We start from the raw sequence: 10,555 nt of genomic DNA, 5'->3' as shown, positions 1-10,555 counted from the left end.
CAAGGGTGAGGGGCGTGCGGGGGGCAGCGGGTGGGGGGGGCTGGGCTGAGCCCCCCACCCCGGGACGAGCTGCCCCAGGGCCCCGTGTGGCCGCTCGGGGGGGGGTCACGGGGGCTGATTAAGACACGTCCCGCGACGGCGCTGCCGTGTCGCGACGAGAGCGCGCGGTGTCACGCGGGCAGCGCGGGGACACGGCACCGGCACCGCAACGACGTGGCACGGTCACGGTACCGGCACGGCAACGACATGGCACGGTCACGGTACCGGCACGGCCACGACGGCACCGGCGCCGCGCCCTCATTGCACCGACAGGAGATGCCGTGGCACCGACGTGGCACGGCCACGGCACCAACACGCGTGGCCGTGGCACCGACATGGCACGGCCACGGCGCCGGCACAAGACCAGCACAACGCGTGGCCACGGCAGCAACATGGCACTGCCACGGCACCGTCACGGCCACGGCACCTGCGGGCGTGGGGGGCATCACCCGGGTGCCGCGGCCCCGCCCGTGGCCCGAAGGCACGAGTTGGGACCGGTGCTGCCAGGGGAGGGGGGCGAACCCCCAAAACCTGCACCCCCCCCCAGTGCGGGTGTTAGTGTTCAGATCCTATTGCACCGTCCGCAGCCGGTGCTGCCGGGACCCCCAAAGTGGGGACCCCCAAGCCGGGGACCCCCGAGGGGGTTTAAGACATTTTGCACCAAGGTCCAATCCGGCGCTGGTACTTGGGGCAGGCGTCCCCACCCAGGGGTGCCACAGCCCCGCTGTGCCCCCCAACCCAGCTGCAAGGGGTCTGGCGGGGTCCCCCGACACGACCCCCATGGCTGGGGGGAGTCTGGGGTGTGGGGGGAGCCCAGCCCGGCCCCCTGTGCCTCTGGGGGGACGTGTCTGGTGTTGGGATTTTCTGCTTTTAAACGACCCGTAAAAAGATTTTTTTTTTAATTACTAAAAAGGTGATAAAACCATTCCCGGGTGCCCCCTCGCAGCTGTGCCCCCCCACCCCATCAAGCCCCCTGTGGGATTCCCCCTGCCGGCCCCCGCCTCAGCCCGCTCCCCCCGGGAGCATCGGGGGGCACAGTTGGGGGGTGCAGCCCCCCCAAAGTGCTGCTGCCGGGGGGCCGGGGCAGTAGTGCAGTGGGGGGTCCCGGGGGGGCACCCACCGCCCCCCCAGCCGGCGCCTCCGGGGCCTTTGCAACTCCTGACGGACACGACAAAACCCACGAGGACAAGGGGAGAAACAACAACAAAAAAAAAAAGGACAACGGAAAAGTTTGGGGGGGTTTAGGGGGGGAGTGGCCCCCCCCAGTGTCCTGCAGCGCCCACCATCCGCGGCGCTTGGCACAAAATCGTCTCCTCTCAGCCCAAAAAAGACAAGAGAACCCCCAAAACCCCAAGTCTGGCCCCAAATTTGGGGATAAGGGGGGGGGGGACACAGGGGGGTCACCCCAGCCGGGAAAGACCCAGTGGGCTGGGGGGGGTCCACCAGCCCTGCACCCCGATGGGCTGGGGTCCCCCTGTCACCGCTGTGCCCCCCCCCTGTGCCCCCACCCTGCTGTGTGTGGGGGGGTCCTGGCCCCCACCTTGCTATAGGGGGGTCCTGGCCCTCACCCCACTATGGGGGATGGGGGTCCCAGCCCCTGCCCTGCTATGGGGGAGGGTCCTGGCCCCCACCCCAGCCCCCCAAATTGCTGCCCGGCCAAAAGTGCATATGGCCACGGCCCCCCAGCCAGGGCAGCCTCTCCCTGTGCAGCCCAGAGCCCCCTCCTCTCCTCCCTGCTCTTCCTCCTCTTCCTCCTCCTCCTCCTCCTCCTTCCAAAGTGCAGTTAGTTTAATATTTTAGCCTCTCAGGGAGGGAAATAAATGCTTAAAAAATAATAATCTACGAAGAGAAGGACAATAAAGGGAACGCTCGACCGTCGGGGCCCTTCCCTGTGCAAACAAACAAAATTCGTCAAGTCCTGGGGCAGGGGGGGTGGGGGGTGGCTGTTGGGGGGCACAGCAGGACCCCCACCCTGGGCACAGCATCCCCTTGTCCTTCCAGGGGGACGAGAAAGATTTGGGGGTGGCCAGAGCGGGGTTTTGGGGGCACAGGGCGGGGGGGTGTCGGCCCTACACCTCCTGGTCCTCGAAGACCTCGAGGAAGAGGGGGGGGAAGAGCTCGGTGGGACACTCCACCTTCATGTGCAGGAAGCGGCTGGCGTGGCAGGCGCCGATCATCCGCAGATCCGTCACCTTCATCAGCAGCTTGGGCCAGAAGTGGGGAATGTTGTGTTTGCGGTAGTTGATGTAGTGCTCAAAGGCCAGCAGGTAGGTCTCCTGGCACTTCTCGATCTTCTCCACGCAGATCAGCCCCGTCCGGTCTGCGGGAACCAGGGAACGGTCAGGGGATCATGGTGGAATCACCAATGGTTGGTGCAGGAAGGGATGTTAAAGCTCATCCGGTCCCAGCCCTGCCGTGCAGGGACACCTTCCACTGTCCCAGGGTGTTCCAAGGCCCATCTAGCCTGGCTTTGGATGCTTCCCTGTGCCAGGGCCTCACCACCCTCACAGAGAGGAATTTTTTCCCAATACCCCATCACAATCTCCTTTTTTGTTTAAACCTCTCCTTGTTGTCCTGGCATTCTGTGCCCATGGAGGAGCCCCTCTCCTCGTCCAGCACTGCAAGGATTCTCCCTCCCACAGGGTTGAGTGTCCCACGCACCCCCTGGCTGTTGGGGTGCCCACCCCACACACCCACGTCAGCCTGGCAGGGGTCCCCAGGGGACCAAGAGGCTCAGCCTGTGCTCCTGGGTACCAGGGACTGGGGTGCCCACCTCATGCTCCTGGGACCCCTCCCAGCCTGGCACACTGCCTGAAGATCTGAGAATTAGGATTGCCCACCCCAAATCCACCCAAAATCCAGGGGTGGCATGATTTCCACCCAATGAAGATGCTGGGGGGCTCTGGCATCAGGGTGCCCATCCAACACCCCCCAGGACAGTGAGGACTCTGGGCATCAGGGTGGGTGCCCACCTAATGCACCCCCAAATGCTGGAGGTTCTGGCATTGGGGTGCCCACCCACCACACCCCCAGGACAGTGAGGACTTTGGGCATTGGGGTGCCCACCCAGTGCACCTTCAAATGCTGGGGATTGTGGGCAAGAGGGTGCCAACACAACAATCCCCACGGACACCCTCTGGGCATGGGGGTGCCCATCCAATTCCCCCCAAAGCTACAGGGGATCTCTGGCATCAGGGTGCCCACCCAACACCTCTCCAGGACAGCGAGAACTCTGATCATTGGGATGCCCACCCAACACACCCTCTGACTCCCCGGGCACCGTGGTGCCCACCCCATTCCGCCCATCATCACCCATTACCTGAGGACATGAGCAGCACAGCCTGGAGCAGGGCCACCTCGGTGTCATCCAGGTTGAAGGCAGAGAGGGACTTGCCCAGGTCGAAGATGGCATCGGAGACGACGCCCAGGCCGCCGTTCTTGAGCTGCTCACGTTTCACTGCCATCTCCCCGCTCAGCGTCAGCGTCTCGCTCTCGGGGTCGTAGCGCACGGCCGCCCGCAGCGACATGATCTCCATGCAGCACCCCTTCAGCAGGATGATCTGGTCCTCACAAGGCAGCTGGGGGCAGTTTTGGGGAGGTTTGGTGTGATTCAGAGCCGGGGTTGACCACCCCAGACCTCCCCAAGTCCCCAGCCCGCCGTTACCTCTGAAAACATGGGCAGTTTTTTGGCAAAGTCGACCACGCGGGTGATGGCCGGGGTGATGATTTTTGTAAACTCACTGAACGCCTCCAGGTCGACTTTGTCCCCGTCGGGCATGGAGGCCATAGGGGACTGGCCGATGTCCTCAGGCTGTGGGGGACATGGTGGTGTTGGGGAGGTGTCATGTCACCACGTGTCATGGTGGCATTGGGGGGTGTGGTATGACCGTGTCACCCCTGGGACCCCCTGAGCATGGGGGCATTGGGGAGTGTGGTATGACCATGTCACTCCTGGGACCCCCCAGAGCACTGGTGGCATTAGGGAGTGTGGTGTGACCGTGTCCCCCATGGTGGACAGTGGGGTTTGGGGGTGCAGTGTGACTGTGTCACCCCTGGGACCCCCATGGTGGGCAGTGGCATCGGGGGTGTGGTGTGACCATGTCCTGCCCTGGGATACCCATGGTGGCACTGGGTGTGTGGTGTGACCATGTCCCCCCTCTGGGACCCCCACAGTGGGCAGTGGTGTTGGGGTACAGTGTGACCCTGTTCCCCCTCCCTGGGACCCCCAGGGGGCTGTGTGTGACCCTGCCCCCCCTCTGGGGCCCCCATGTCACCGGGAGCAGTCGTGGCCGGGCCGGGGCAGCAGCCAGGAGAGGGAGCTGCATGACAGGGACAGTGACAGGGCCAGCGGCAGGGCCGGGGCCAGGGCCACCCGCGGGCACAGCTGTCCCCTTCGGTCACTGCTCACCCCTGAACCCTTTGGGGGTGACCAGCTCAAGGACACTGAGCGATGTCCCAACCCCCCTCGACTGCCCAAGGGCACGGTGACATCCCAAACCCTGGCGCTGCCACCGTGTGTGTGCTGAGCGTGCCAGTGCCCAGCAGATCCCAGCTGGGGCTGGGGGCAGGGCGGGGGGCTGAGATGGTGACAGAGCCCCCCCACTGCAGCCCCTCACCAGGAATTTCCGTTTCTGCTTCCAGTGGCTGCCCTGGGCGTTGGTGCTGCGGTGGGCTTCTGTCACAACGTGGATCAGCTCCCACTCCTCGGCGCTGGGGTTGGGGCGGTGCTGCAGGGATTTGATCATCTCCTCCTTCCGCCGCCGCTCCCGGTTCTCCTCGATCAGCTTCCTCTTGGCTACCCGCTTGGAGTCATCCAGCACCACTGCCGGGACCCCCAGCATCAGCTGGGATCCCCCCACCCATCCATCCCACAGCTGCAGCACCCCACCCCACCCCACAGTGATCCCCCAGCTTCCTCCTGCTGCTCCGGGCACCCCAACTCACCCCATAGCACCAGAACCCCAACCCACTTCCCCAGAGCCCCCCACTATCATCTGGGACCCCCAGTATCAGCTGGGATCCCCCCACCCATGCATCCCACAGCTGACTCCCAGCCTCCTCCTGTGGCTGCTCTGGGCACCCCAACTTACCCCATAGCACCAGGACCCCAATACCCCTCCCCAAAGCTCCCCACTATCACCTGGGTCCCCCCCAACTCACCCCATAGCACCAGGACCCCAAGCCCCCCACTATCATCTGAAACCCCCCCAAGCATCTAGGACCCCCCCATTCATACATCCCACCCTGCTGCTGCATCACAGCAGCCGAGAGCCCAGCCTGCTCCTGCAGCTGATCTGGGCACCCCAAAGTGCCCCAGGGTGCTGGGACCCCAACCCGCCCCACCAGCCGAGCCCCCCCGTGCCCCCCAACTCACGGTCCATGGCCATGCCCACGGAGATGCACTTCTTGAAGCGGCAGAGCTGGCACTGGTTGCGGGTGATCTTGTCGATGACGCAGCAGCCATCGTACTTGCAGGAGTAGGTGGGGTGCAAGTTCTTCTGGATGGTCCGACGGAAAAATCCCTGGGGAGGGCGCAGGGGGTGTCACAGTGAGCCCTGCTGAGCCCCCCCCGAGCCCCCCAAGGCTCCCTGGCCCAGCTCACCTTGCAGCCCTCGCAGGTGATGCAGCGGTAGTGGTAGCCGGTGGCTTTGTCCCCGCACACCACACATTGTTCATCTTTGTCCAGGTAACTAGGGATGTACCCTGTGGGGACCCCCGAGTCAGGGACCCCTAGGGCACCCCGGGGTGGGCCCCCCACAGCAGAGACTTGTGGGGTGCTCCATGACAGGGATTCCCATGACAGAGACACCCAGAGCACCCCATGGCAGAAATTCCAATGTCAGGGACCCCCAGGGCAGCCCAAGTCAGTGGCTCTCAGAGTGCTCCATGACAGGGGAACCCCAGGGAACCCCAAGTCAGGGACCCCTGGAGCACCCTGGACCAGTGACAGACCCCAAATCAGGCTCCCCCCAGAAACCCTGAGTCAGGGACCCTCGGCACACCCCACATCAGGGACCCTCGGCACATGCAGCACCAGGGACCCCCATGCCAGGGATGCCCAGTACATCCTCCCCTCTCTGTGCCTCAGTTTCCCCTCTGTCTGCACCCAGCGCTGTCTGCCCCGCCACTCAAGGGTTAACACTGGGGGTGTGTGGGGGGTGCCCGAGCCCCCCGCACCAATAAAGCCCCCATTATCCCATTATCCGGCCTGGCACCAGCAGGGGGGGGTCCCTGTCCCCCTGGCACACAAAGACACACTGTCCCCGCTGTTGTCCGGGGTCCCCCTGCCTGCCAGCCCCACCAGAGCCCCCCCACCACCAACTGCTCAGGGAAACTGAGGCACGGATGATCCGTGAGGCACGGGGTGGTCCCCAGCACCCTCGTGTCCCCCCCCCAGGACCCCACACTCGTATTTTGGGGGGGGCAGAACATGGGAATCCCCGAGGGGTGGGCGGGGGAGATGGGGAGGGGGCTGGATGCCTGGATCCCCCTTGCAGACAGCACCCATAATCCGGGGGGTGTCCCCAGCACCCCGGAACCGCCGCACCCACCCGGGGTCCCACAAACCCAGGCGTGGAGCCCACTGTGGCGCTCTGCAGGTGCCGGATGCGGGGGTCCCCGCGTGTTGCCTCCCTCGGGGAGCGGGGCGGGGGCCGGGCACGGGCGGGAGGCGGACGCCCGGGCTCCCCCCGGCCCTCCCCGGGCAGGTCCCGCCGGCGCCGGCCGCTCCCCGCCGGGGAATGGGGCAGGGCAGGGGGGCAGCGCCCGCGGGGCCCCCCTTATCGCCCACCCCAGGGCGCTGCCGCCCCGATAGCACCGCCCCGACCCGCGGGGGCTGAGACCCCGGGGGACCCTGCAGGGATGTGGGGTGCGGGGGGGCGGGACTTTGGGGTGCCTGGGACACATAGGGGACATCGGGCTGCCCACCAGGGATTTGGGGTATCCAGCCCTGGCAAGGACATGGGAGCTCCTGGGGTGCCCGCAGGGGACAAGGGGTGTCCGAGGGACCCCGGGGAACCCAGCCGAGACCTGGGGCGCACAGACACGGGAATCCTGGGGTGCCCATGGGGGGCGAGGGGTGTCCGTAGACTTTGGGGGACCCAGGTGACACACGGCGTGTCCAGGGGACCCTGGCAAGGATTCGGGTGACCCGGGGGTGCCCAGCAGAGCCATGGGGTGCCCGCGGGGGGGGTTCAGCCGGACCCGGGGGTGCCCGTACCTGACATGCTGCTCTTCACCAAACATTGGCTGCTCTTTCTTTTGCGCTTCCCATCCAGCCACCTGCGGGAGCGGGCGGGGGGGGACGGGCTGGGACGGTGCCCACGGATTCCCGCTGCACCCCCCGAAGTTCCAACAGCACCCCAAAATCCTCCCGGGAACCCCTTCTCTGCTGGGAAAGGGGAAGCCCCCGCTCGGGGGTCCCAACGCGGCGATGTCACAGGTGGGGTCCGGCCCTGGGGTGCGGCTTGGGGGGGCAGGAGAGAGCCCTGGAGCGGCACTTGCGGGGGGGGGCGACCCGGAGACCCCGCACCCCCCCCAAGGGGGGCTTCAACCCAAGGTGACCCCAGGGCCGCCACCCCCTCACCGGGGGCCCGAAATAGCACGGGGGGGCGAGGGGCCCCCGTGGGGAGAGGCACGAGTGGGGGGGACACCGTGGGGGGGCACGTGTGGGGACAGAGGGACACCTGGGCATGGACACACCTGGTGACATGTGGGGTGCAGGGGGACATGCAGGACATGGCACACGTGGGGGTGACACCCAGAAAGGGAGGGCACGTAGGGACGGGTGGGGACATGTGGGGTACAGGGGGGCTGGGGGACACCTGGGGTGCACAGGACATGGGGACACCCACGGAACATGCGTGAGGACACTTGGTGGGGACCGGGACACAAGGGACACCCAGGACACAGGGAAACACGGGATACCCAGGGCACAGACACGTACATGACCATGCAGGGGGACACACCGAGCACGAGGACACAGGGGACACAGTGGGCACAGGGACAACGATACAAGGCACAGAGTGGGCACAGGGACACACCAGGGACGATAGAAGGGACACAGTAGGCACAGGGACACACCAGGGACAACGATACAAGGCACAGAGTGGGCACAGGGACACACCAGGGACGATAGAAGGGACACAGTAGGCACAGGGACACACCAGGGACAACGATACAAGGCACAGAGTGGGCACAGGGGTGCAGCAGGTACGGGGACACTCGGGGACACACACAGACGTCGGGACACAGAGGGCACAGCCAGGCGCAGGGATGCGCAGGGACACGCCAAGCGCAGTGCCACACGCGTCCCCCGCGTGTCCCCGAGCTGGGGCGGGGGCTCACCGGGTGTCCTCTGGCTCCGACAGCGGGTCCAGGGTGCTGGGCTTCTGTTCCATTCACCGCAATTCCATCAAGGAGCGCTCAGCACCGACCGAGGGGGCTCCGGCGCCACGCGGGGGCCACGGCGGGGTGGCCACGGCGGGGCGGCCACGGCGGGGGGGGTGCTCCACGGCGGGGGGCTACGCCGCGCACCCCATGGTGCCCCTCAGTGCTCAGCACCGCGCAGCATCCCGGGCCGGACCCTGCGGGACAGCGGCGTCAGCCCGGACCTCCGGGAGAGGGGAGGGGACCAGCCCTGGGGGACACAGAGGGGACACTCAGGGCGGGGGGTGAAGTATGGGGTACCCCCAGGAGCTGTGGGTGATGGGGAGGGGTGGGTGTGAGTGTGCAAGGAGGTGTGGAGCGTGCAAGGGCGCCCGGGGCTGGGCAAGGGCACGAGGGACGTGCGAGAAGGCAAGGAGGGAGCGACGTGCAGGGTGTGTGAGAGAGCACCGGGGCTGGGCCAGAGGGCAGAGCGCGGTGAGAGTGTGCACGGGGAGGGGAGAAAGGCACAGGTGTGAGAAACGCGCAGGTGTGCAAGGCTGTGAGAGCATTAAGGGCAGGGGAAGAGCGTGCAGAGATGGGCAGAGGTGTGTGAGTGTGTGTACAGGTGTGCCACGGCGTGGGAGAGCGTGTGAAAGAACAGGTACAGGTGTGTGAGAGCATGCACAGGTGTGCAGGGCACATGTGAGCGTGTGCAAGAACACGCACAGGTGTGTGAGAGCATGCACAGGGCACGTGAGAGCGTGTGCAAGAACAGGTACAGGTGTGTGAGAGCGTGCACAGGTGTGCAGGGCACATGCGAGCGTGTGCAAGAACACGCACAGGTGTGTGAGAGCATGCACAGGGCACGTGAGAGCGTGTGCAAGAACAGGTACAGGTGTGTGAGAGCGTGCACAGGTGTGCAGGGCACATGCGAGCGTGTGCAAGAACACGCACAGGTGTATGAGGCTGTGGCAGCACGGAAGGTGTGTGAGTGTGTGTGTGCAGGGCCGTGCAAGGCTCTGTGAGCGTGCACAGGTGGGGGTGGGTGTGCAAAAGCACACCCCGGGCTGCAAGGCTGCGTGAGAACCTGCCCAGGGCTGTGAGTGTGCAGCAAAGCACAAGCGCACTCAGGGAGCTCCCCCCAGTTTTGGGGCAGGGCTGGGGGGGCCCCCAAGGGGAGAGCTTTGGGGAGGGGGTGCAGAGGGCAGCCCCTCCCCAGCCAGGGAAGCCCCTGGGAGCCAGGCTGAGCCGTGCCGTGTTCATTGCACAGCTGAACACCCCGTGCACAGGGTACATGTGAGCGTGTGCAAGAACAGGTACAGGTGTGTGAGAGTGTGCACAGGTGTGCAGGGCACATGTGAGTGTGTGCAACAACAGGTACAGGTGTGTGAGAGCGTGCACAGGTGTGCAGGGCACATGTGAGCGTGTGCAAGAACACGCACAGGTGTGTGAGAGCATGCACAGGTGTGCAGGGCACATGTGAGCGTGTGCAAGAACAGGTACAGGTGTGTGAGAGCGTGGCAGCATGGGAGGCGTGTGAGTGTGTGTGTGCAGGGCCGTGCAAGGCTCTGTGAGCGTGCACAGGTGGGGGTGGGTGTGCAAAAGCACACCCCGGGCTGCAAGGCTGCGTGAGAACCTGCCCAGGGCTGTGAGTGTGCAGCAAAGCACAAGCGCACTCAGGGAGCTCCCCCCAGTTTTGGGGCAGGGCTGGGGGGGCCCCCAAGGGGAGAGCTTTGGGGAGGGGGTGCAGAGGGCAGCCCCTCCCCAGCCAGGGAAGCCCCTGGGAGCCAGGCTGAGCCGTGCCGTGTTCATTGCACAGCTGAACACCCCCAAATCTGGGGCTGGGGGTGACTCTTGGTGAGGGGGGGTCACCTATGGGGCGGGGGGGGATTTATGGGGTAGGCGGCGACTTACGGGATGGGGGGTGCCGGAGGTCCGGGCGATCCCTCCTCTGTGAGCTCTGCTGTGGCAAAAACACGGTGTGGGGAGGGGGTCAGGCCACGGGCAGCACCGGGGGGCACCCCCCGACCCCCCCACGGCGCGGACGGTGACAGCACCCCCGGCTCTTCGTGCCCACCCCGTTCCACACCCCACGGGTGCCCAGCACCCACGGCACGATGGAGGGGGGCCCTGCTCACAAGCCCCCCCC

At 65.9% G+C, this 10,555-nt stretch overlaps 1 protein-coding gene across 3 annotated transcripts; it reads right to left on the bottom strand.

The window, feature by feature from the left end:
• Nucleotides 1-951: 951 nt before the first annotated feature.
• On the bottom strand, nucleotides 952-10,485 carry THRA (thyroid hormone receptor alpha). 3 transcript variants are annotated; one of them, XM_041426358.1, is made up of 9 exons: nucleotides 10,321-10,485; nucleotides 8,386-8,677; nucleotides 7,259-7,320; nucleotides 5,642-5,742; nucleotides 5,414-5,561; nucleotides 4,656-4,861; nucleotides 3,704-3,850; nucleotides 3,359-3,617; nucleotides 952-2,359 (listed from the first exon to the last, which is right to left on the bottom strand). In XM_041426358.1, the coding sequence occupies exons 2-9, from the start codon at nucleotides 8,436-8,438 to the stop codon at nucleotides 2,109-2,111; spliced, it is 1,227 nt and encodes a 408-aa protein (XP_041282292.1). In that variant the 5' UTR covers nucleotides 8,439-8,677; nucleotides 10,321-10,485; the 3' UTR covers nucleotides 952-2,108. The 3 variants fall into 3 exon arrangements, with proteins under 3 accessions (XP_041282292.1, XP_041282293.1, XP_041282294.1); XM_041426359.1 differs by having other exon boundaries at nucleotides 8,386-8,624; XM_041426360.1 differs by having other exon boundaries at nucleotides 7,259-7,426; nucleotides 10,321-10,483.
• Between the last annotated feature and the right edge of the window lie 70 nt (nucleotides 10,486-10,555).

The sequence above is a fragment of the Onychostruthus taczanowskii genome, unplaced genomic scaffold (genome assembly GCF_017590055.1).
Source record: "Onychostruthus taczanowskii isolate IOZ18803 unplaced genomic scaffold, ASM1759005v1 scaffold91, whole genome shotgun sequence".
Taxonomy (NCBI): Eukaryota; Metazoa; Chordata; class Aves; order Passeriformes; family Passeridae; genus Onychostruthus; species Onychostruthus taczanowskii.
This window is presented reverse-complemented; position numbering and strand designations above follow the sequence as displayed.